Source organism: Pipra filicauda, unplaced genomic scaffold, assembly GCF_003945595.2.
Source record: "Pipra filicauda isolate LSUMZ 115617 unplaced genomic scaffold, ASM394559v2 scaffold154_size2910363_pilon, whole genome shotgun sequence".
In the NCBI taxonomy this organism is placed as follows: Eukaryota; Metazoa; Chordata; class Aves; order Passeriformes; family Pipridae; genus Pipra; species Pipra filicauda.
The window spans coordinates 350,778-377,511 of record NW_024104040.1 but is presented as its reverse complement, the minus strand read 5'-3'; the positions used below and the strand labels follow the sequence as shown (position 1 = coordinate 377,511).

The 26,734-nt window shown below is 37.4% G+C and overlaps 1 protein-coding gene across 4 annotated transcripts in view; it reads left to right on the top strand.

Annotated features, from left to right (window-relative positions):
- MIB1 (MIB E3 ubiquitin protein ligase 1) overlaps positions 1-26,734 on the top strand; it is an 80,495-nt gene that overhangs the window by 34,330 nt on the left and 19,431 nt on the right. For 3 of the 4 annotated variants that reach the window (XM_027731227.2, XM_027731226.2, XM_027731229.2), the window contains 4 exons: positions 747-898; positions 19,562-19,694; positions 20,076-20,162; positions 22,938-23,099. In XM_027731227.2, the coding sequence (XP_027587028.1) occupies positions 747-898; positions 19,562-19,694; positions 20,076-20,162; positions 22,938-23,099 (534 nt within the window). The remainder of the gene's footprint in view (positions 1-746; positions 899-19,561; positions 19,695-20,075; positions 20,163-22,937; positions 23,100-26,734) is intronic. The other variant, XM_027731228.2, reaches the window with a different exon arrangement.

The following is a 26,734-nucleotide window of genomic DNA, read 5'->3' as shown; positions in this document are numbered from 1 at the left end:
TGACTGGAATTTAAATGGCCAGCATTCTACTATTCCAGTTAATTCACTGTGTAAATATTAGTCTGTAAACAGTAAATTCAGAAAATATGATCAATTAAACCAAATAAAACCTACAAAGCTACATAACTAAGTTTTGGCAAACTGGTTCACGCTGGTTCAAGTATTTCCATATTCTGGCACTTTTTCTTTGGCAGTTTTCGATTCTTACTGTAAAGATTTGTTTTCGTACTAGTGTATTGCTAAAATGTTCAGTTTCTGTGTTAGTCAGTTTGCAGCTGACTCAGTGTTGGTGACAAAAGGCTTCCTGACTTATATGGTGTGAGAATTTTACTGGAAGCATAAATGTAGAGATTTTGCCTTTATAGCTGCAAATAAGCTTAAATGGATGTGTCTTCTCACTGTTAGTCTAGGGCATAAATTGTAATATGGGCATCAAGTCCATCTGGATGTGAGGCATAGAGAAGTCAATATCTACACCAGTGTGTTCGGTACGGTCGGATGGAAAGCGTAGTCCTGGCCGTAGTGTAACTGTAGAATTCTGGAGCCCAAGGTAGGGTTATGCACTGAAGCATTTCCAAAACTAGAGCAAGACAAGAAGTAGCTTGCTCTGAACTCTGCAGTATAACAACATCTTCAGGTCTTGAAGAGCTGTTTTGTGTTTGTGTAGTCTGTTTTCCTCATGATATTAGCATTTTTTTTTCATGTGGATGCATGCAAAAATTGATGTAAATTATTGCTGGTTTTAGGATTCTGAAGGTGACACTCCACTTCATGATGCAATAAGTAAAAAGCGTGATGACATCCTCGCTGTACTGTTAGAAGCCGGAGCAGATGTTACTATCACCAACAACAATGGGTTTAATGCTCTTCACCATGCTGCCCTAAGAGGAAACCCTAGGTAAAGATTTCTTTTTAAGATAATTCTTTATCATTTTTAAAAGGAAACCAAGTGCACATGAAGGTAGAACTGTGGTATTCTTTCAAACAATGTTTACATCTATGTAGTTGTATTTCTTAAATGTTAAATGCACTTAGCTGTGCATCTTTCTAATACTTGGATGCTGTTACTAGAATGAAGCTACTAGTCTGCTCAGTTTAATGCTGTATTCAGGTAACTCCAAATTCCTGGGGAATTTCCTGTCATGGCTGTAAAATTCAGCCAATAAAAGTTTTGATAAGTTATGAAGTAAGATCTTAAAGATGGAATCTTGAGATAAGATTTATAAAAATTTTTCCCTTCTTGAATATTGGAATTGGCAAAGGGATTTGAGTTTTCTAGGAATACTTATTTGTGAGTAATTATTAAGCATACCACACAGTTACAAAGTGATCTGAGGATTGTTGCATTAAATTGTACTCGACAGATAAGAAACAGTTAATTATATTTTCTTAGAAGTATGTATAGAAGGAAGTTCCTATTTTAGCTTTTATATAGCGACTCAACTGAAAAAGTTCGTTTTAAGGCATAGTTTGTTTTATGCTAGCAGCATACGATATGTCTACATTCAATCTTCAGTTAGGGTAGCTTTAAAAAACTATTGCATAGGTAGAACTTAATGGAATAGTTGTGTTGCTGGTTTGTCATAGCTTTATACTTTTTTATTTTTTCCTAGTGAATTTTCCTATACCAACTGCTTCTTGCTAGTAAGCTAAGACTCCATTGTTAGGCGAGTCTGGGACTTAACAGCCACTTCATTGAAATGCTAAATAACCTCGGCACACCAGCTAAATTACATAAGGGAAACTCCATCCCCCCTGTATCCACTGCTGGGGGGAAGGGAGAGATCAGGTTTTTTTCCTCTGAGGGTGGGACTTTGACTTTTGCTCGGACTCCGGGAGCGGTGTGGGGAGGAAGAGCTCTGGGTTCATTTTTTTTCGGATGGGTCATTGGCTTCTTCGAGCCCCGAGAGAGGTCCCGGTTTCACCTCTGCCCACTGCCTGGACGCCTCCTGGTTGCTGCTGAAGACCAAAGGAGTTCTCGTTCGTCTCCTGGTCTCCCTGCTTTTTTTCACTGGACGGACTGGCACCTCCGTCCCTTGCCAGCTGCCCCCTCCACAGCCCCGGGCCCGGCGTGGACTGCCTGGGGCTGGCGCTGTCTGCGGAGGGGCTTCCAACCACGCCCACTCTGGGATACAGCAGGATAGTCCTTGTGGGGGGTGCTCGCTGTGGGGTCTCAGACCCGCTATTGTGACTGAGATCCGCCTTTTGCCGTGACTGAGATCCGCCTTTTGCCGTGTGGGCCCGTCTGGAGGTCGGCAAAGCGCTCCCTGGGTTCCCCCCCCACCTGCCCCTCCCGGAGGCGCAACAGCGCCCCCTGGTGGCCGTGCGTGAGGCAGCCCCGCCTCCCGGGGCGCCCCCTGCTGGGGGTGGTTATAACTGGGGGTGGTTATAAATATATAATTATTGGTAAAGAGCTGTTATTTTCTTTTCCCCACCTTTTCGACCGGAGCCTCTTAATTTCAAAGTTAGAATTACTCAGAAGGAGGAGTTTGGGTTTTCTTTCTCCTATCCTTTCCTCCTTAGCAAACATTTCTGTCTCATTAAACTGAGACGTGGTTGGTTATTACATTGTGGATAAACAGTATTTTTCAAAGCTGTCATTCTAGCAAGACTTCAATAATAATTTATCGTATGGTGATGGAGGATTCAGTATAGTTTACACAAAAAGAAATGTGTGTTTACTTGTTTACTCCTAAATTCTAGTTTTCAATCGAGTGAAGTTGGACAAATAAAGTTGTAAATTAGTATAAATTGCACCCATATTAGTGTATGGGATTAAAATCTGAGTTAATCTCCTAGAACATTGCTATCAAGGCTGATAGTTAAAAAATAAATGTTAATATTTATATATGCATATGGAACGGAACTGCACTTCCCAAAGTAGAAGTAGTAGTTGGAAGTGTTGATAGGACCAAGAAATGTGTTTACCATTTTCTACAGTACTCATAAAGGGTCTTCAGGAGAACATGTCAAGGACCAGGTGAAGAGAGCTTACTTTTGGCATTAGAAGACAATTCTTTCAAGTCTGACTTGGTAACTTCTTCACTTAATGTGAATTCTTCTTATTTACGTAACAGCAAGAGAACTGTTTCTTGTCTCAGCTACCTAGGTGGGGTATTTTTTATTACTTTTTTTTGTGCAGTGCTTTTCTTCAGCTCTTGTGGTAGTTGGTTTGTGTGACCACGATCCAATACGAGGTGCAGGGAAATTGTATGGGAAAAAAATGTTCTTCATAGGTGTGAAGGTTTTTCTGTGAATGAGTGTTTTAGGAGTGGCCAACTGCTACTTTGACGGAGGGATCCAAGTTGTAGTTCACACTGGGTCAGTTTGATGGTTGGTAGAATGTGAGGCATAGTGCAGTTTTCCCCAGAATCTTCTCTCCTTTACAAAAGTTTTTATTGGAAGTATAGGAGAATATTTCCAGTATTAGTGATTTGTACCATGTGTGAGTTCCCCCTACACATAGGGCTTCACTTGATATTTAATATTCTTTTTTGGTTGCAGTTCCATCTGAGCATTTCTGAAGCATGCAGAAAGAGAATGTTGTAAATATTGAATGCAATGTACTACATCACAGAAGTAGTAGTTTCATGTAAAATATGTAACGCTCACAATGTCAGACATCAGCCTGGGAAGAAATGTCTGAAAATTAAACCAAAATAAATGTAGTTTGATTTCTCTCCCACAGCCAAAAATCATTGTAAGAGTTTAATTCATTTAGGAGTGGAGTTTTATATTCTTCAAGACTTTAGTGACACTTTTTAGTTTCATTGTTGATTCTGTAGTTCTACCACTTGCCTGTTTCTGAATGAAACCAAAGGTTTTATATTTGCCTCTGTTTTCCTAATCTGATACAGAACAATGGCTTTTACTAATCTGTTAAATGTACTAAGCACAGGCTGTTTAAAACACTGTTAAAAATAACCCCCTGAACTTCAGCTTGTAGCTGCTGTGGATCACAAACAGTACATAATAAATTCTGCTTGAAGCCTTACTTGAGGACCTATTTTTCCTAATATAAGCTTTCCTGCTCCACCTAAACTGGAGTTTTTGTGGCTCCCGGATGTGGTGCTTTATATGGATACAGTGCACTAAATTCCCCATATATTCAAATATATGAAGATATTATGTTATTGTCTATGTTATTTTATAAAAGTTAAACATATGTTCATATATGTATATAAATGTGTATACATTTGTGTGCATATCTATAATTCTAAAACTTAAATACTTGCTATATATGCAAGTATCGATAAAGTCCACATCCATCTTCCTTGTTAATGATAATAAAATAAATGCATGTTTTAAGTGCATGGATACCACAATTAAGTGAAATAGATTTCTGTAGTATTTTTTACAGTTTATGTCAAATAGGTACTTGGAACCAATTTCATTTTTAGTGCAAAACCTCTTTTTGCCTGAATTCTGACATTTATGAACAGTAGGGATATAGATGTCCAAGAAGAAAAACAACCACAAATTATGCTGAGAAGAGTATTCCAGTGTTTTTCATTTTTCATATCAAAACAAATATATTCTATTTTAAACATTTGAATATTGGATAAATATTATAAGAAAGATAGCAATTTATGTCAAATAGGTTAGATTTTACTCAGCACTTAATCTTCCAGGACAGTGCGACAGTGTTTTCCATAAGTCAAGGTATAGTGTATTTTGGAGAGCATCCTGTTCTTGCTAGAATATTTTTCCTTTTCTTATTTTGTTTCTTTTTGTACCTTGTGAATTGGTACAGAAGCATAACTTCTGTTTTTCATGCTACTGTATAGTGTTGAAATGTAGAATAAATGTTACTTCGTGCTGTAGGTAGCTTTAAACTTGTGCATGAGATAGAGCTGAAAAGAAATTTTAAATAATTTCTTTTCAGTGTGGGGAAGTTAAATTTTCATTTAATACATGGTTTCTTGTTCGTGATTTTTAACTGAGTCAGTCATATTAAAAGTGCATTTATTTTGGATTTTTTTCACAGTACTGTGAACCTCAAAACTTGACAGATTTTGCCTCTTCAGTGTTAATGACATTTTTTTCAGACAGAAAAAAGGAGAATAAAATTTGAAAATACTGTAGAGATTGGATATTTTTACCATGTTATCATCTCTTGCTTATGTTTGATCTGTTCGCATACCTGTGACTTCAGATTTTTGAGCTGAAGACATGACTGAAGTGTAGGCGTATTTTATATCCGTTGTCCCAGTTAGTTTTATTTGCATTGTATCTTGTGAAGAGAGCTTTATTCACTCTGCAGCTAGGATCTCAAATAGAGGCTGCTCTTAGCTGACCTGACTTCAACATGTGTACAGTCAGTTCTCAGAGCAATAAATTCTGCTGGACTTTAAATTAAAAAATTAAAATCCCGGGGTAAGGTGCAGATCTCATGTATTGCCCTCCAATAGCAAGGAATGTGTCATCTTTATGTTCATAGACCGACGAGTAGGAGACTGTGGTTTAAAATAGAATTGTAAGTTTTCCCCGTGGTCTTCTTACTATTTAGGAGATCCTTACTTGTTTTTAGATTTGCAGATGGTTTGACCGGGTTGGCAGTGCAATTTCTAACTGTAGCGATTTAACTGAGAGGTGGGGTTTCTCACCTCTGCTTAGTGTTAATGAGTGTCTCCAGGACTCGCATGCTGTGTTGTCATGGAGGTCCTCAAAGAGACAAGTTGTGAGGTAACGAGAGTTGTACAGTTATTTTCTAAACCAGTCAAAATGTTTTTTTGCTTCTGTATTTGCAGTTCTGACAGTAAGTGTGTAGGTTAAACTTATTTGAAGCTGAGTGCAAAAAGCGTGTTTCTAAAACCTCTTATTAAAGTATTATGTCAGAAAATGCTTTGAAAGAATACTTTTGTTCAAGTTGGTTTGGAGAAAGAATATAACCTCCATGAGCAGACCTATAATTAGATGGCAGATTAGCCTGTAGCTGTTGAGGTCAGTGACAAATTTATTATCTTTAAATAGTAAATAATATGCCCGACATGTACAAGATGGCAAATACAGTTTCTACCCTGCAGAGTTTCCTCCCTCATGCAGTTAAAAAAGGGGGGGGAGTGGAAGGAAAAGAGGGGTGCCCATAAAATAGATCTGCCCTATCCGTACTGTTCATGATGGTTTCATTTTGCTGGGCTTTTTGTTTGTTTTGTTTTGATCAGTTTTGCTGCAAAGGGCACCAGAGGAAAAATTCAAGAGACAATGAATCGTTGGAAAATGTGTTTATTTCACTGCTTACCTATCTTCTTTATAAATGTTTTAAGAGATGAATTTTCACTGAATGTAAACATAAAAACCAGCTATTTATTTACAAATACAGACTTGAAATCTTAGAATACAGAATTTGCTACACTCCTTGTTACCTTCTGTCTTCAGGCTGTCTAGAATAGTTGAACTGAACTGCAGAGAGGACTACATAATTATTCTGAGCAGGCTTTGTGTCCAGTTTTAAAAATATAAGAAATCCCGTAGTGATCAATGCATAGCTACAGCTGGTTGAAGGGGACCAAATCCATTGAAGAGGTGATTTGGTTCCATTTTACCAGCTTTAGCAAAGCATTGGAGTGCAGGGAGCTTATAATTCAGTAACACGTTTTTAGGCACATGAACAGTTCACAAAGAACATGTGGCTTTCTTCTGTGTTACACAATTTGTTGTCAATGCAAATTTTTAACTCTTTCACTAACTTGGAGATGGCAAAATGAAAAGCTGTATACCAGAAAGACCTGTATAGATTTGTTCCGTCCTTGAGTATTTCCTTGAGGATCTTTGGATGAGTCTCAAATGAAAATTACGGTTTTAACTTTTTCCTATCTGCAATAATGAAATTTTAGGTTAGATTAGAAACTGAAGTCTTAAAATTTCTAATCATGTAGAGCTCCCTTACTTCTTTATGTTAAACTTCACTGGGGAAGAAGGTTTCAGTTTTCCCCCCACACTCCCCCCCATTCATTTTTTGGCAGGTTCCCTTTTGCAGCTGCTTTTATGCTGTAGTTGGTTAGCACAAGTATAAATGTCAAGTGCTTTCAATTCCATTGCTATATCTCTGGTTAGTATTAACTTTTTAGGAATGATTATATAATACAGCAGGATAAATTTATTTTTTTTTGCTCTGATAGTATATGTAAAAAAGTTCAATGCCAGAAAAATACAGCTTTTAAAGAACTGTCTGAAGTTTCATCTGATTCCTTCTAAATTAAGGTCCTTAATACGTTTGTGAGTGCTCACATAGCTTTTTTTTTTTTCCCCCATCATATATTGAATTCTTTCTGAGCTTTGACTACAATGGAAAGTAGGGGACAACCTTAGTTCAAACCATTCGCTAGTAATGAGTATGTCAAGGGTAGTCTACATCTGTTTGTTGCATAGTCTGATGCTGGTGAGAAGATTTATGTAAATATATTCCCAACCCCGTGTATCCTAATAGAAACATAGCAGGTGTGTCACTTGGACTTAAGCATCAAGATGGCTATAAAATGAGTTTCTATTTTTACCAGTTATAGAGGAACTGTTTTACAGATACAGCTGCTCAAGTGCACTTTTGGATGGCAATACAGTTTCATGTACTGGCCATATCGGGACAAAAAACGGCTGTGGAAAAAAAGCCGTGTAGCATTTGATAATGTCAGCATCTGTTATCCCTGTCAGTCACACAGTTGAAATGTTTGAGTTACAACTGTGTCAGCAGATGCCCAAAGTTCAACGTGTGCTCAGTTAAAATTGAACAGCTGATCTAAGTGATGGATGTGACATTTTAGAGTGACTGGATATGTATTCTTAGAGATATGCTAACATGAACTAGCAGGAAGCAATGTCAACATATAATTTTAACTTCTGTATCACTCTGAACCGTCATTTTGTTACAGCATAGCAGTGCAATGTTATACAAGAAAGAACACGGTATGACAAATAGTTACCAAAACCCTTTCAAAATAAATTTAAGCTGTTAAAAAAATTGGTCTCATTATATAGTGGAAGCCAAATCAATCGGTGCTGAGCACACAAACTCTTTAGGAAAAGAACTAAACGCTTAGCAATTAACCCCTCAATGAAGCTTTTAGTAATACCAGATTGCTTCTGTGATCGTAATCAAGTTCAGTAGCATTCCTCTGTTCAGAAAAGCTACTGCAATTTGATTTGTTTCACACTAAAAACCAGGTTTTAATTTAGATGTTAAGATACTGTAGCTTTCATGTCAAAATATCTGCTTGTAAGAGAAATAGCTTTAAAACACATTGATATTTTTCTTTCTTAAGCAGATGAGATAGTGGTTCAGATAAGATAATGTTTCTTCTTGTATTATGTGTAGTTTCAGGCGTTAAAAATATCAGGCTATATATATTACTAGCTATTTGAGAATTATGTGAGTATTTAAAAATAATATCCCCATCTAAAAATCATACATTGCCTTTGTTTATTTTTCTTGTTTGTTTGTTTTTTTCCTTCCAAACATTTAAGTAAGCAGAGGAGTACAGTTAGAATCTTTAATCTGGGCCAAATGTGCCTATGTATGATGGACATATCCTTTTTAATAACTGCTTTTAGAAGGTTGCTGTCATGAATAGGAATGGCTGGATTGATGAACAGGGAGTTCTTTCCTTGTATTTTTCCCTTGTTCCTGAATTTGATGTCGAGTGTCTTTAATTAGGGATGATATGCACCAGTATATTTTAATTAATACCACTTTTAGAACTTGAAACAGTTGCGGAACTATTTCTCATGTAGTTCTTACAGTTTTCTGGATGTTATGAAGTCATATTTTCAGGGCCAATTTTCTAAAATTTGAATTTAAAATAAATACAGCTTATTTGAAAATAATGTTTAAGAAAACTTACCTTTGAGGTTGTAGTTGTCATTTGTGTTTTCATTTAGGAATCTGTCAATAGCTTTAATCCGCTGACTAGCAGCTGTGGCCTAGAAATCTCTGTATTGTCACTTTGTGCTAAACCTGACACTGCACTTTGTATCGAAGAGCTCACTGAGCATAATAAGTGCTGATTTGGAGGAAATTCTAACTTAAGTCTTATTAAATTGCAGAAGTTATTATACTCAATTATTTTGGCTATTATTTTCTCTAAATCACAGCTACAATTTCTCAGCTGCTAATACTTGTCTCAGTTGCAACCTGTGGATTAAATATTCTTTGGTAGGTGCAAATTTAAGTACTACCATCTGAGATACACAGAACAGGCTGTGATTACTAGAACAGTGGCTTGTTTTTGATGAGATAGATTTTGAGAATCAGTCTTTTAAGTTTACTTGAGGATCTATTAAGTGAGGAGTACTGGTAATGATAAATTTTGCAGCTATGCTGCAGTCTTAATTGGTGCATTTCAAGATGACGTTTCCAGCCTTGTTTTGAATTCTGTTTGCAACTAATATTCTGCTTATCAGCTGTTAACAATTCTTCCTAGCCACTTTTATAGTCACTTAATTTAATGGTTTGTGATTTGTTACTAACAAGTATGAGTTATTTTGGCAATACCAGCTGACCCTTAGCAGGCCAATTTGTCACATGAATGTCATTCAAACAAGAGGGAAACCTGTTTCTTCCAGCAGCTGTTTAGTTTCCTCTTACTGGTCGTTCCTTGCCTGCCAAAAATACATACTTCTTTACATTCCATAGCATTGTATGTTCATATGGGTACATAAAGAAGTATGTGCTCTGAGCAGGTACACATAGAGTTGCTCGACTGCCTGTCTGATGAACCTGAAAAGTATTTTGCTGAATTCTCTTGCTGTCATTAGGTAAAACTCATGCTGACAATTCTTTGGAAGAATGACGTTATGATTAACTGATGATAGAAAATAAACTTACTATACTAACTGAACTTTGCAATGCGATTTACCTGCACAGTGTCTTATAGCTGGTTACAGTTCATTGTTTTGGGATGACATTGATGTTAGAAGTGCCTTTTTTCAGTCTCTTGCTGTTTGTCCTAAGTGATCATGTTTAAAGTGGAGAGGAGTTGAATGGCTGGTAGCTTTGCAACGTCTTTTCTTGGAATTTTTAGTTGTAGTCCAGTGTAAAAAGCTTCAACTTCGTCCCAGGTCTTCTAGCAGATTTTCATGCTGGGGTACAGTTTGCATCTTCAGTGTCCTGAAGGGAAGCATAGACTTGTCTAAAATGGCAGTTGTAAACTTATTTTCTTACCCCAAATCCCACTTCCCTGCTTTTTGCATCCTATCCGGTATTCTGCAAACTCTTTGCAGGTTTGTACTTAGTTACACTGTATTTCAAAGTGGTTTAAAAAAACAAAACAAAACAAAACAAAGACCAAACACAAAAGCACATGTCACCATTGATCCTGCTTATCATAAAGATGATGACATTGAATTAAGAAAACAACCTCTAACTGCTGTGACAGGATTTGGATTGTTAGGCCGAAGGTCACATGTGAAAGCTAATACCTATTCAACACTTCTGCAAGCATCTTTTCTCGTTTTTTAAAACTGGCACTCACCTGCTTCAAAGTCTTGTCCACACTTGAAATATTTATGACAACTAAAAAAATTAACCCTGAACAAACAAACCAAAAGAAACAAACTCCCAAGTTTCGTAAGATTCTGTGCGACTTGTTTTGGAATGGTAGTTAAATATTTGATGTACAGTATGGCTTTGACTTCTAAGGGACTGTCTGATACAGCTTATAGTTGCTTAATTTGTATTTCAGGAGTTGATTGGGGTTACAGTAAAGAGTAAGCTTTGTCTTTACAGCATTAGAAGGTAAACTTGAAATAAGCTTAAGAATTAGTTACTGTAATAGTCATAAGGAAAGCTGAGAGCAGAGGAAGTAAGAATTTCTGCAGCTCATGACAAAAACCTAGTGCAGCTGATAGAGAGCAAATCAGAGTGTAGCAGTAGCTAGCCCAGTACTACAAGGAGAATCAGCAATGCAGCATTAGAATCACAGCAGTCACATTCTAGTTTTTAAGTAGGTTGTTTTCATGTACATCTGAGATAAAGCACCTTGAAAATTTTGCTTAGACCTATTTGAGAACTCATCGTTGCTCTACCACACTGTTTATTAGGTTTTCTTTTTAAAGTTGGTAATTTTTTTAGTTGTGCATAGGAAGATAATAATATATTTCACTGAAATGAACAACCAGTTAATGGCATTGCAATTTATTAGTTTATTTTCTTTAAAATGAATTCTACCTACCAAGCAAGTTGGGGTTTGTTTCTTTTTTTTCTTTTTTGCTATGAAATTTGGACTAACGTTTTCTTTCAACCTGCTCTTTACACTACAAATGCTTGGTACTTTAACACACTCAAAATTAAGCTGTTCCCAGAGTAGAGGGATTAATATAACAATAAAAAAAACATTCTAGTAAATAAGATACACATGCAGAAAGTCATAGGCATCCTTTAAACGTGCAGAATAATGCAGGTCTCCTGATGTTCTGTTACCTGTAAGCTTAGTATCATGCAGCATTTGCAGTTGGAAGAGAGGTAATGACCTAGAGACACATCAGCAGCAGCCATCTCGTCCTGAGTGCTCTCTCACTCTATTCGCTGAATCAGCTCTTCGTTACATGGGAGGGGGAGGCAAGGGGGGGCGAATGTCGGTGCATACAGTACCTCACCACCTTAAATAGATAAAACTTAAAAGGAAAAAAAAAGCATGAAGATGGGTGCCTAACTGGCACCTTCTGCCCTTCTTTGAATGCTAAAATATGGATGATGTTGTATAGAAATTATACCTTATGTCTGCTGGACTGAGAGTTAAGACTCCAAGGATAGATGCTAGGAAGCCAAGGGAAGGTGAACTTAGCCCACTGTCAGATGATAATAATCACAGCCAAAAAGAAAAATAAAAACTCAACAAAAGACCAAAACCAAGCCCCCAAAAGTTGGAGTTGCTTCCAAAAAAAAATAAAAAAAAGGCACCAAAAAAATAGCGATCGTCTCCCCCCTCCCCCGGCAAATATTGGTTTCTTCTAGTTCCTTAGATATTGCACTGCATCTTTTCTTGCTTGAGGTTATGTTTCCAGGCTTAACTGTAGGCAGGTCTGTGGTGAAGCTACTTTCCATCTTCAGAGGTCAAGTCTGCTAGCGAGGTCAGGGCTCCCGCAGACACACTACAGAAGACACTAACCGTATTTCCCACTTAGAGGGCACGAGCAAAACTGTTACGGCTTTATAGGCAGCTAAGCATTTGAAACATGCACTCCCAGGCAAACAGGCTCTCTTGTGCCTCTCTCTTCCCTGACCATATTTAGTCAACCATTGCAAAAAATAGTCTCTCAGCTGTCGATTGTCGATCCGGCAGCGAAGGGAGCCTCTATCCGGCTCTCTGCCTATTGATTGTGCAGCCTGCACTTCCACCGCCGCTTGGCCATTTGTCCCCAGGTTTTTTTAGCACTGCCAAATAAAGCTCTCTCTCGTGTTTCCAGTTAGATTTCCCAGGTTTTCACTGAGCTTGCGCTGCTACTAGTAAACCCTGATGAGGCTGTCACTATACTTAGAAACAGGGGTGGGGGGGAGGAGAGGGAGGGGGGGGGGAAAGGCAGCCCTGCTAGTAACAAGGCAAGGACTTCATGCAGATATAGAACAATAAATATCCTGTGCTGCCACAGCAGGTTGTGTAACCTGGTTTCTCGATCAGTGAAAAATACCGTGACTAACAACATGTCGATTAACTTGAGGTCTGAGCGGCCTCAATCTAAGTTTTCAGGTGGAAATCATACAGTTATTTTTATAAATAAGAAGTCGGTGTCCATTTCTAGCCCTGAATTTCCGTATTCAAATCAAGTTAGAAATTATTTGAAAAAGCTTTAATTAGTAAATTCATATCATTACATACCATTATGTTTAATAATTCCATAGTATTTTGTTTATAATGCTTATCCATAGAATTACTTCTAAAGAAAGTAAATGCACGTGTAAATTAGGTGCTACTTTCTTTGAGAAAACTGAAATGTTTTAGAAGAAAAGAATTTAAAAAGAAATCAAGGGAACTGCTCACTGCATTAATCTGACTTTCATGTTTACAAAATTGGCTTGTGGCAAGACTAATAACTGCACATTCAAAATATGAGGAGGGATTTTCATATTCATAGGGAGTATATGCAATGTTTTCTTTAAAAAAGAATAAAATTTAGCCATTTAAATACATCAGTCAGCAATCCAAATACTTCAAGACTTTTTCTGTGTTTTTCGGACAAAATCCTTGCTTGGGAGAAGGAAGAATGAAAAAGCTGAAAATATCTCAATCTAAAATTAAAACTAATTAAATGGAAATATCATCTCAATGAATATTGATGTAATTAGTAGTTATAAAGTTCAGTACTATAGGGTAGGGAGTGTATTGCAAAGTCCTGAGCAGACCACTGTCTTGGATTTATACTTCCCTTGGTTCCTCTTTTTGTGTTGATTTTGTCCTGTGCTTGGTAGCTGCTTACCCTGTAACCAGGGTACTACACCCTGTTTCAGTGTAGTTTTCTGATAAAAGTCACATTTTTTTCTTTTCTCCTTGATTTCATAATTATACACTAAAGACAAAATCATTATGCAAGGTCTAAGCTAATGCAGAATACATTTTTGTGTATTCTTTCTAAATTCATATACCTCATCGTTTCTCTAGTTTCATGTATATTGAAATTGATTTTTCAAAACCAAGAGAGGCTTGAAAATCTGTAAAATTTTCCAGAATAAAGAAACAGTCTGTCTACTTAAACTTTTACTGACTAGGCCATCAGTCAGATGTGCAATATTAAACTCTAATTTCAGGATACAGCATTCTCAGTAATACCAGTCTAAGGTATTAATCTATTCCTTGTTACTTGTTCCTGAGAGATAGGTACTTCCTTCTTTCTTCCAGTGTAACACTCTGTACTGCAAAGTGAGTGTGGTGTGAACCAGATCAGGGAACTGATTTGGCTTGAAGTTGTGTGCTGACGTGCTCTTACGGTCGTATCGTTGCCAAAAATAGCACTGTCCTGCTCCTGTGTTACTTCTTGCACTATGTTGGTACAAATATTTCTTTGGCTTCACAGTGAGCAGACTTGGAGTACTATTCTGTATGAGAAATAATCCAACAGGAAGGGGTGACCTTTTGGATGCTGTGTTGGGACCACTTTTGGAGGGAGTTTTCTGAGCAGAGATGGTAGTAAGAGGACAAGAATGGGATTAGTTAAAAGTAGTTTTGCTTCTGTTGTGTTGTAAAATACACATCAGAGTACGTAGCCCTAGAAGAAAACTTTACCATAGAAGCTGTCTTTAAATCTGATCTGTTTCTTCAACTGTTTGAGGAACTAACAGGAGGTGGGTGAACAGGCTTTACCTCAGCCAGGGTTGGGAATCAGTGGAGAGGAGTATGTGGGGGTGAAGGGTGGTGTATGTGTGTGGGGAATACTTCAAGCCAGGATTACTGTAAAATATATTATGAAACCATGTCACACTGAAACAGTGGAAGCCTGACTTGGGGGAGGAGAATGTCAGGGAAGTAGAGAAACCTGTAGTAGAAAGTGCAGTGAATCATTACAACCCCTGGTGATATGATTACTGATGAATTTATGCTGATCTAAGACTTTGCTTCTGGAAAGGGCTGTCTGCCTTCCCTGCAACTCTAGCTTCGTCATTTCCTTACTCATATTGCTTCTAGTGATCACGAAGTTGCAGGGTAAGTTGAATTATCTCATTGATCTGCCTGAAAGCAAACTTGCCAAATCAAGAGTCTGGCAGGTTGTTTCACTCACTAGAGAGTGGTGTGTCTGTGAAGTAGCCTTTCTAATTTTTTACTCCTAAGATCTGTTCTTATGAAATACCCAACAGACCCCAAAAGGCCAAACAAACAAACCCACCACACCACCATCCAACAAACCCTCAACCTTCCGTATTTACATAATTCTGCAGTCAAACTGCAGTTGGTAGCAGAGAACCTTCTCTAGTTTTTCTTCATGTATTTTTTTAAGCAGGGTGGAAGGGTGCCTTTGCAGTTAAGACTGCTAAATGTGGAATCATTTTTATACCATGAGGTGCTAGCTTCATCTTGCTTACAAGTACTTTCATCTTGTAGATTTTTCCAAATAAATCTGTTATTGTGTGTCACATTCTCAGGTAATGCTGATGAGCATCTGTAAAAATTCTGAGTAAAATACTGCATAAAAAATTTATATGTAGGTTGATAATGAATAATATACCATATGCTAGCTTCATCATAACAATGACTTTTTTTTCTTTTTGTATAACTAATGTTGGTAACTGGTGTTAAAACAAGTGCTCTGTGCAGCTAAAAATGAATTAGGGTACTGTTCAGATCTGTGATGCATTTTTTGTTGCAAATATACAATTTATGCTGTTGAATTTCCATGGCAAGAGTTGGAATGAGATGATCTTGAGGGTCTCTTCCAACCTCAACCATTCTGTGTTAAGCTGTGGTTCCCAACTCTCTAAAAACATGAATTTGAAAAGAAAAAAAAAGTATTACTTGGATAGCAAGGTCAAATTAAAGATGCATGCAACAGCAGCATTTGCTGTTATTCTTCTACATCTCAAATTAAATCTAGCACTGTATTAATGGGTGTTCCTTCTACCAAATCACTTATAACTATTAAAGCCTGGACAGTCATTTTATGGGGATGAATTATGTTGGGCTGTATAAGTCACTGTACCCCCAACAATCTTTATCAGCTTCCTACTAAGCTGAAAATACTCCAGAACAACAAATACCATAACTTACCTGTTACAAAGTTTTTTTCATTAGGGATGCTTTAGTAATAGTATATAAATAGCATAGTGGTGGCATAATTTCAATGTTTCAATAAGAGTTTTAACCGTTTTACCAATAATCTTTGCAGCTGCTCAGTCAGCCATGTCATCTGTGACAGCTGAATGCATTGAAGATGATAGTCTGAAAAGTTTTCTTCAGCTGCTTTCATGTTCAGGGCTACCATTAGGTTTGCTGATTTCGTGATCTTTTCAGTACAGCTACAGTGAAAGTAGCCTGTGGTCTGTTTTAGTGTATATGATAGGAAATCAAGTTTTCAGGACCACATCTGTGTTGTGATTTAAAAGCAGAGCAGTACAACCCAACTTCTTTAATATTTCATGGAAAAAAGTGAATCAAGAATTACTGTGCAATTGGCAACATTAATTCAGCTAATGGGACCTTTTATGATACAGTGCATGCCTGTTCCAGTGAGTGCTGCTCTGAATGGTAGCCACTTAACTGTCAAAATTTTGGCAGCAGCTCTAGAAAATCCTACAAAAATTGAAAAAAACTACCTCTCAGCTAATGAAGAAGAGGGTGCAGCCACTGAGCATCAAAAAGAATTTGCTATTGTAGCATATTAATGTCTTGCAGAATTTTAAGGTATCATTCCATGAAACAGTCCTTCTGTCCTACTGTCCAGTAATGTAGCATGGTCTGGAAGAGAGATATGTAGACTTTTCTTGCATAGATAGAAACAACCGAGTAGTTGCTGGCCCTCTGATGCTTTGCTGTGATAAATAAGATAAAAATCTATTCCACACAGAAGCCATTTGTTTGTTTTGATGGTCCTTCTGTTTTTCCAGTAAGACCAATTCATTTTAAAAGCACCGAAAATGTAGCAGGCATCTCATTTCTATGAAAGCAAGATACCCCCAAATATTTTTCAGTCAAACTTAAGATGAAGATTTTCCTGGTGTAGACAGCAAACTAAATAGGAAAAGATTTGAAAGAGGATCTGGTAAGGCTAGCAGTTATGCAAATACTAGGATGAGCGATTTTTTCGTAGCATACAAAATATTGAGTCAATTAGTTTCTTATTTTTCTTTCCAAGATGAGAGGTGTTAAAGAAATGTCAGTAATGTTTCTGAAATATATTCATTTCTTGAGGCACCTGTTAACGTGTGTGAATATACTTTAAATTTTATTTTATTTATCTCTGGATTTGGCAATTTTCTTATTTCCTTACAGAAGAAAAGGATATAAAATATCATCTGAGTTGGTTGGAACAGTTCCTTGTTTAGTGACTGGAGAGCTACTTTAGAGAGAAGCTGGCTGTAATTAGATGTAATTGTTGATGCCTTCCCATAGCATTCCTCAAGTTGTAGTTGCAGTTGTAAGAAAAATTTCTTGACCTTGGGCTTTTTCTTAGGTTATTGTTGCCCCATTTTTTTCCTGGTCACTCACAGTGGTCATACTGCTTCTGACAGATTTTTATTCTGTCAGGTATTTTTTTTATTGTGTTTTTTTAGTTGATCCACAGTGGGTACTTTAGAGATCTATGGGGTCTATAGAAACACTGAGCCTGACAGGTGAAGATAAAGAGCTTACCTGACATGATGTCCTGTAGGAAGCCACTGTAGAAAGACACGTTGTGCTGCTGGTACCATGTACTCTGTATCAGCACAGCACTCTGAAGAGCTGGTGTGGTGGTGTGCCCAGGTACAGTCCAGATACGAAGTGAACCACAGTGCTTCAGACTTACTCGCTCCCTAGGGCAGCTGAACATGCAGATTTATATCCTAGGTTTGAAAATACTGCATCATTTCATTACCAAATAAATTATGTTTATTAGTGCGACTAATATTTTTCTATTTTGCCACAGCTCGTGAAGCTTTGGTAACTTGTGCTTCACTAAATTATATCCTTAATTTTGGAAATTCTTGCATAAGTGAATCTCTCAAAGAATTAATATTGCCAGTATTTGTTTTTTTCCCTCAAATATTCCAGTGGGGTTTTTTCCTAGCACGTGAGAGAGCTGTAGAAGGCGTTATGAATAGAAGCTGAGCAATGTTTCACAGTGAGCAACGTACAATCTGTGAAGTGTTGTTGTCTTATTTTGCTGTGTTATAAGTAATTTGGACTGTGAGGAAGTGAGAAGCTTAGTTCTGCCAGGAAAACAAAAATCCTAAGAGATTGAGAATGGTTTCCATCTGCTCTGAGGAGGGAAAAACCTCCTGAACAGCCTGGTTATGAATTCCTCACATATCAGTTGGTCATGGTCTCCTGTAGGCCTATGTGATCCTGTGGCCTGAAGATGGAGTTGGTTAGTTGGGGCTCCTTCAAACATTCTAATTCTGAGGAAAAAAGGCGTGTCACTTATACGGCAGCTGCCAGGATGGTGTATTAAATGGGAAACTGAGGGTTTATGTTGCATACTCAGTGCAGTAGCAGGAGAATGTGCTTATGCTTAATAAGTCAGGATCCGTTAGGATAGCATCCGAGCAATGCACTCGAAGGAGTGCACTTTCTTACTGGTACAGAAGTCTACCTCATGGACTCTTTTGCTTTCCAGGAGGGCTCACTAGGGTGAGCTGTCCCTAGAACCATAGCTATTAGCTTGTTTTATAGGAAACTCATCGGCTTGCTCTAAAAGAGTTTAGGATTGAAAGCACTTATGCAGTGTGGATGTTCAAGGTGACAGATTATTGCAATGAATTAGGAGCTCAGTTACTACTTGACAGAGCAGTCATTCCTACCTGTTGAGAATATGTTTTAGTAAAAGCTGAGAGACTCATTTTATGAGGCTATTTCTGAGGCTTATCGAAATCCCATGTTTCCAATATCAGATTGCTAATGAAGAACTGTTTAATTCAGTTATATTATCTTCCTTGAAAGCCATTGTGTGACCGAGTGGTTCCACCTGAATTACTTGGATTTTAAAAGTTTTAATTTTGTGAAGAAGCTCTGTTTCTTCTGTAGAGAGCATGTAGCTTCAACAGTAGGGAAAAATCAGATGACAGAAGAGGTTTCTTGGCACAAGATTATAGCAGTTTCTAGTTTTCTGTTTGTGTTTGAGGAACTGTCATAAGGGAGCTGCATATGCTGTTTATAACAATAAGACAATAAGGGATTTAAATTTGGTTGCTTACCTATTCCAAAAGCTCAGTGAAGACACGTAAGCTTAAGAAAACTGTATTTCTGAGAGAATATAAGATTGAGCAATTTGTTTATCTAGCATTGTGTTGTTAATACCCTTAACACTTCAGTCTTCGGACTTCATGGATTTTAGTCTGTATTAATTGAATTACTTAACCTCACCCTACCCCTGACCACTAGACACTGCCATGGGGTGTTATACTCAGCCATTATCTGTTAGGAAAATATTGCACTAGTACTCACTTTATAGTTTCAGCATTTATTTTGTCTGTGCTTAAGAGATCTTACTACATTTTTTTTCCTCAGAAACTGTGTTTTAACTGTTACAGCCCATGGCATCAGTTTATAAAGTGATGATTTTAAAGAAATCTAATGTAGTGGAACTTGGTCAATAATTACTTAAGTAAAGGATGCTGTAAGGATTTTGAGAGAGAAGATTATTTTGTCAGAATTTGTTGGAATCCTTTTTTAAGATAATTTTTATAGCTAGATAACATCCTTCTGGAAAGCAAACCTGATTCTCACGGTGTTTGTTTGGTTTGGTTGTGTGCTTTAATTAGAAGGAAGTGAGCATGAAACTATTGTGCTTTGGAACTGTTGATACAGCTTTTCATCCACTTTCTCTGAAAAAATACTAAAGTTATTTTAACCACTTCTACATAGTTCTGAGAATTAATGTTGTTCAACTGTTGTTGTTCAGTGTACGTTATAAGTGTGTTTATGCCACCTCTGCATGTTTATTTCAGTGCCATGCGTGTACTGTTGTCCAAGTTACCACGACCATGGATTGTTGATGAGAAAAAAGATGATGGTTACACTGCCTTGCATCTGGCAGCTCTCAATAATCATGTGGAAGTGGCTGAACTTTTGGTGCATCAGGTAGGACTCTTTTCTCAGGAGGATTTAAATGTCAAGCTTTGGTTAACCATCTGATGTGAAAATAGTTTGCTGCTTTACACCTGCAGTTGCAATGCAGAACCAGTGGAGCAGGGAAGGACGTGTCGAGCTCTAAAGGTCAAACTTGCCTTTGAGATCGTTACAGTGGCCTAATGGTGCAGAGGGACTGAAAAACTTGATACCTCATTTCATTCAACAGATTAACATCTGTACAGTGAATAATTAAAGTATTTAATCACTTCTGTTCTCAAATCCTCTAACCAGGAATCATATTCAGGGTCATATTCAGTGCCCTAATGGCCTGCCTTGTCTGTAGATGAATTGCTGGGATGATAACATCCTAATGCTTTAAATATCTTTCAGGGCAATGCTAACCTGGATATCCAGAATGTTAATCAGCAGACTGCTCTGCACCTTGCCGTTGAACGACAGCACACACAAATTGTTAGGGTAAGTATCTTTCTGCAATAAGCCATATGGTTAATGGTACTTGACTAAAGCCAATGGCAGCAGCTGTCAAGACATGGATACTTCATGAACATTTAAAAAATTGTTTGACAGTATGTAGCTGTTGCATGTTTGTGTGATGCGTTTTGTTTGATTCAGAAACCTGCCAACTTGCACAGAAGGTCAGTCAGCAATATGAGTGACATTTCGAGAATGCTAAATTTTTGTACATGTGCATTATGGTTTCCTCTGTGCAGTTGCCAGTTCCAGCACCCTTCCTTGTTGAAAAAGATAGAATGTGTTCTGCTGTTACTTGTCTGATTCTGTGGTGCTGTAATGGGACCTTCAAATAGCATTTTTGATGCCTCTTGGTGCGTGTATAATTATTCTTGCTCAGAGTTTCTACAAGTGGTAGCTAAACAAAAAATCTTTTTATGACCTTAACTACTTTTCTGTGTAAGAACATTCCCTTATTCTTAACTTGGGAGAGCCATGAGCAGTAACAGTGGTACCTTATTGGAGAAAGGAATGCTATCCTTGTTCTTTTGCTTGCATGGTTGCGAAAATTTATACTTAACTTTGTTACTGGCACAGGAAATGGGAGTCTGGCACAGCTTACCCTTTTCTGGCCTGTGTGCCCTGTCCATGGAAGGACCTGTGTGGCTCAGCGCTTGCCTTGCTAATGTGGGCTTTTGAGGCTCAGAGAGAGCACTCACTGCTGTAGGAGATGTTCCCTATGAATGGGTACATCAACCTTGCCTTGGCCCTTGTGTAATTTTTCTGTCTTTGCAGAGAGAGTCACCTTATATGAAAAACTGTTTCTTATTCAGGCCTCCAGAGAATTGTACCCCCTCTGCAGAGCTGTATCTGCAGTTCTGTTTAGCATTTTCTCTCTGCTGTAAGGTTTCTCCCTCTCCAAGGGCTGATGGGTGTGATCCCATTACAGTGAAACATGTGATACGGCCCTATATCTGGAACCGCTTGCTACCAAAAGAATGGTTTCCTAGAGTCAGTGTCACTTGCGTCTTGCAAGTTATTTGGCAGCTGGATTTGGTGAACTCTTGTGCCCCTCTGCAAGTGACATGGTACCTGGGAATACAGTATTAATGTGACAGATGGGCAGGAAGGTAGGCATGTAGAACTAGCATGTGTGTTAGACTTACATGCTTATATCTGAGAATTTTTAAGTGAATGACCCTGTAGACTATCCGTACTTCAGATCTGGATTAACTCTGAGAAGTCCTAAAATAGCTCGTGCAGCCTGGCAAAGAACATGTTGGCTCCATATTTCAAAATTAATTCCTATTGGATACCTTCCAGGGCTGGGTTTGTACCCTCAGGCATCTGTGGAATAGTGGTCAAAGGTAGCGGGGTTCTTTTAAAAGCCCTGCTGCCATGACAAAGGGTAGTAGTTTGTCTTTTTTTAAATTTTTTAAAGTTTGTTTGTTTGGGTTTTTTTAACTTCTATAAAGACTTTGAATTTCAGTGGTAGTCAAGGATTCCAGGTTGCTCTGAAAAGAGCTCATTTACAGAATTTCTTCCAGAAGAAACTAAGCAGTAAAGAACTACTGGCAGACATAAGATATGAATATGATAAAGAAATTGGGACAGAGTAAATCCATTTGGAGAGTGTAAAAAGTTGGAAGGAGACTGTTTCAAATATTAGCTGGTTTTCTTGGTTTCACTTGTAGAGGAAAAGGTTGGGGAAAATGGTAAACTGCAAATAATTGCAGGCATATGCTTCCTGGAAAATGAGACTCTGAATTCTTTTTAAGCTATTTTCCTTTTAGCCTGTTCTATAGTCCGAGATTCTTTGGTTCTGAGATCCTTGCAAGAATGTGGGTTCCAAAGAGGGAGATCCCCTTCATGTATTCCTGTTTCTAGACTATGCCTTTTGTCTCTACTACTAATCCCAGTTTTGCAGAGTATCACAAGCTCAAAACTAAAGTTAAAAGCTCAGCTGCTATCTGCAGGTTTCTGAATAGGAACAGTGATGGGGTTTAATTTTTAGGGTCAGTTGTTATTTATTTGTCAGCGTGTGTTGATATGTATTGTTTCACAGCATATTTAAGAAAGTCCTGGTGCATTGAAAGGCTGTATTCAAAGGCAATAGGAATAGGAGGGCCTGTGCAGCCTTATGCTTGCTTTTGTGTCATGTGACCAGGAATGTGTGTCTAAAATTAGCCTTAGAGACAAGTCTTACAGTTCATTACTTTTCAAAGTGTTCTGAGATAGCTTTTAAGGGTGTCATTGGTTTTTATGTCTCCTGCTGAATCAGGGTAAACCTAAGTACATGCCTAACTACATTGCTAATGGGAGAACACTGTAAATTAAGTTGTAAAGTTTAGCATGGTGTGAGAGTGGTGATTTTTGATTTACTCAATAGTAAAGAGTATATACATGTCTACAGTATTGCCCACTAGTTTTGTTTCTGATATATTGCTGTAATATGTTACATTGTAGACCTTGTTGAAAGAATTAAAGTCTTAGTGGAAAGAGTCCTTTAAAATTATGCCTTTTGTAGCACTCAGAGCGTAGGCAAGCCTTAGGCTTCTGCTGAAATCAGCTTGATATTGGGAACAGATAAATGCTTCAGTTGAGGGTTGAGCTTCAGGTATGAGAAATAAATTTAAATAAACTCAACTGTGAACTGTAGCAAGATAAAAAAGTAACCCTTTTGGACCTCCTAGAGCATCCTAAGCCATAGTTTCCTGAAATTAGTTTTAAAAGGAATAAATTGCCTTTTTTTGTTTTAATTTGGGTTCTCTCTCGTTTCAGCTCTTGGTCCGTGCAGGTGCTAAGCTGGACATTCAGGATAAAGATGGGGATACTCCCCTGCACGAAGCCCTGAGACACCATACCCTGTCACAGCTCCGCCAACTCCAAGACATGCAAGATGTGGGCAAGGTAGATACTGCTTGGGAGCCATCAAAGAACACAGTAAATAAAACACATTTATTTATTCCTTTTTTTTTTCTGTATATTTGTCTCTTTGTCTCGTTTGTCTAGTTCTGTACTGTTGAACTGTATTTGGCAATATGAGTTTACATAGACATTCTGCTTTAAACTGCGGTGTAGGCAGAAATCACATTGTTATATGTGGCTTTTCACGTGTAGTCATTATTTTTGTTACAGAAAAACAGAGTTATTTATTTCAAAAATATTTCTACAAATCTCTCTTCCATAGTGAACATGTATAGCTGCCAAAATCAAAAGTAGCTTTTTAGGAAAGAGAAATAAACAGTGTTACAGTACAGAATAAGACTGAAATAATTTTCTGTGATTCAGTGTCTTGCATGTCTTTATAGCCTTAATTGTTTACTTGCTTCTATAACTTTCTGAAAGTATATTCTGTTAGAACAAGACCTTCTTAATTTTGTATGTTTGTTTTTATATATCTTTTTGACACACCCAAAAAGCTATGTGAACCCCATATGTAAAGGTGAAGTTTGTGGTTTACCTGAGAGGCAAAGGAGAAATAAAATTCTGGAGCAATTTGAATTGAGAAAAACAAGATTTTTTTTCTGTAGTTATTAAAGATGCACAACATAACGGTAGGTCAGATCTGCTGAATCCTTAGTTACGAGTGTCATAACATTTTTTCTAATTTTAGCTGACGGTGATGTTTTTGCATTTCATTAAGAAAATACAAATGCACCGAGTTTATTAAAAAGCCTTTGTTCAAAATAATAATTTCCCAGTACAACAAATGTTTTTCGAACTGATTACTTAATCTCGCTGAAATACACTGGAATAAGCTTTGAAAGAAATGTAAAATGACTGGCATTTGTAAGAATACGCTTGTGCCCTTTTAAGCGAGAGGAGGAGAGCAATTGCAGCTCAGTTGTTTCCATGGTCTATGGACTCTATGAAAGGTGCCCAGAATACTTTGTGTATATGAATTTAATTGTGAAAGGAACGAATGGGAGATGAATAATTTTTTTTCAGATTCAGCATTTCATAAACTGGTTTCTCTGTTGCCCAGTCTCATTAGTGGCATCCACAATGAAAACAGAGTCGTTGTGTTAACGAGAAGTGGTTTTTTTTTCCCATCATGTCTTTAAACATCACCTTGGGGGGGGAATTTTATGTTTTAGAGAATCAAGTTCTTTTTCTAGTTTCATTTGAGAATTATCTTTGGTTTAAACCAAAGGTGGGTTTTTTATTTCTATTAAAGTAATAAGAAAAAAGGGACGGGAAAGATACCACAAGAAACAAAGAAAAAAAATCCCCTCTTGATTGTATCTCTGATCACCTAAAAATGTTTTAATGTTTTTTAAAAAATCATGATTAGCCACTATCTCCTATATTAGATTGATCAAACTGTTGGTCGTTTTTTTGCACTTGTTTAGCTGCAGAGAAAATTTTTCCCTTAACTAAAAAATTTGTGAGGTTTAAGTGACATGGAGAAGATATGTGCCCTCAGAGAAGAGGTGAAAACTTGATTATTTTAATTTTATGTGGCAACATGTCACTGAAATATGAAAGATGGAGTAAAGCCTGGGTAAAATATACCTGTAAACTCTTTAAGATGGTCAAACTATCTTGAAAATGTCTTGTGAAAAATAGTAAATGAGAACAGTACCTAGACCTATTTATCTTTATTTAAATAAAGGTATTGTAAAAATTCTGTAAACTAGATTCGACCAGTAAAGAGTTTTAAATATTAAATCACCTTTGGCCCAAAACTGTGTGTCAAAGACAGGATCTAAGCTGTGCAAATGCGTGCAGGCATCTGGACCTCTAAAACCATCCAAAGACACATTAGTAATTTGTCTTCTGTGGAATTGCAAATACAGGTGATGGATAATAAAGGATAAATGGGATTAATAATTTATTCTGGGAACCTGTAAGGTTTTCTTTTTGTAAATATGATAAATTGAAGGTTTGTTTTGGGAGGTTTTTTTATTATTCTTTATTAATTCCTTTAAGGGTTGGGAAACATGTCAGATTTCGTTAGTCTATGTGATAGCGAATCACCTATGTAAATATGTAGTACTTTTGACCTCGTTTTTGCTTGACTAAATTCTAATTAACTTTGGACTGCTGTCTTGAAGATTCCAACCTATTAAGACCTGTAAGGTGCTTCTTTGTAGTATAGTGCTTCAACAAATAATTATTCTATTTTAGTTTCAGTTGAAAAAACTGATAAAGAAAAATTTCACTTGCAGGATTTTAGGGTTTTTTTGTATTTGATAAAGTTGATCGAACAGCAGCTTCATTGATATTCTACAATTTTTTTACTTTTTACCTTGACCACTATTTAAAATACAAACCAATATTTTTTACTGGTATCATGAACTTACTTTGTAAGTGGAAATATATGGAACGAAATCTTCAACATTGATTTATTTTTTTTAGAGTTCCTTCTGTTGGAACAGGCTCCCCAGGGAAGTAGTCACAGCACCAAGCCTGCCAGAGTCCAAGAAGTGTTTGAACAATGCTCTCAGGCTCATGGTGTAATTCTTGGGGTTGTCTTGTGCAGGGCCAGGAATTGTACTTCCATGATCCTTGTGGGTCTCCTCCAACTCAGGAAATTCTATGTTAAGTCCCCACCACTACAAAAAAAGTCATTTGAGTTCTTTATTACAGGTGCAGTGTTCTTTGGTCTAGGGTACTTTTTATCCTAAATAAATGTATTATTCCCAGGTGCATTTAATGTAATTTATTTTAATACAGATGTCTTTTAAAATGCTTTTGCATGATGCCACTGCCTAAATCCTAACTTAAAAAAACTCTAATGGAAGGTGTTTACAGCTTCAAAGGTAGCTCAGTAACTACAATTACTTAGATGATATTTATGATATTTGTTGGATTACACAGAGACTTCTCCCTCACAGGTAAATTGGCTGGAATTGGCCTGTGTTGATACATTTCAGGGCTGGACCCTTCCAGAGGAGGCTTTCTGCTGCTGTACTGTGCACTAAGACATAATGAGGCTCATTTTTTTGTTCGTGGATTTGTTTTGTGTTGTTCTCATTTTGCGTGCGTGAAAAGTTGTAGGTTCCTGAAAACTGTCATGGGATGCAATATTGTCTTGGTGTTTTCAAATAGTACAGCATGCAGAGGCATTTTAGGACCCAAGGTTTTCTAGACTAATGTTGATGGCTGTTCCGTGATGACTACTCTGCCAACCTCGGAGCAAATCACTTTCACTGGGTGTTGTGCTGCCTTGGCTGAAGTATTGACATGGTTCAGAGTACCTGGAGTGAAGCTAGATAAAATCTCTTCACTTCAGCCAGTGCTGTAATTGAAGTGCATAAAAATGATCTGAATTTATAAACAAAAATTTTCTGTGATCTGAACACGGCAAAGCAATGCGTGTCCATAACTTACTGATTTTCCTGGTATGAAGTCTTTGTAGCTGTACTGTTCTTACCTAATCATAAGGAAGAATGCAGGATGAGCATCTGGGAATTCATAAAGTGACCTTCAAGAGTCTTGTAGCACCTCAGTGATACGTATTGATATAAGAGTTTTAGTTAGGGGTAAGAACTCTTTAAAAGGAATAAACATAAATTGCTTCCCTAGGAAACTGGGCGGCTGTATGATGAGGATAACCTTGCAATTATCAA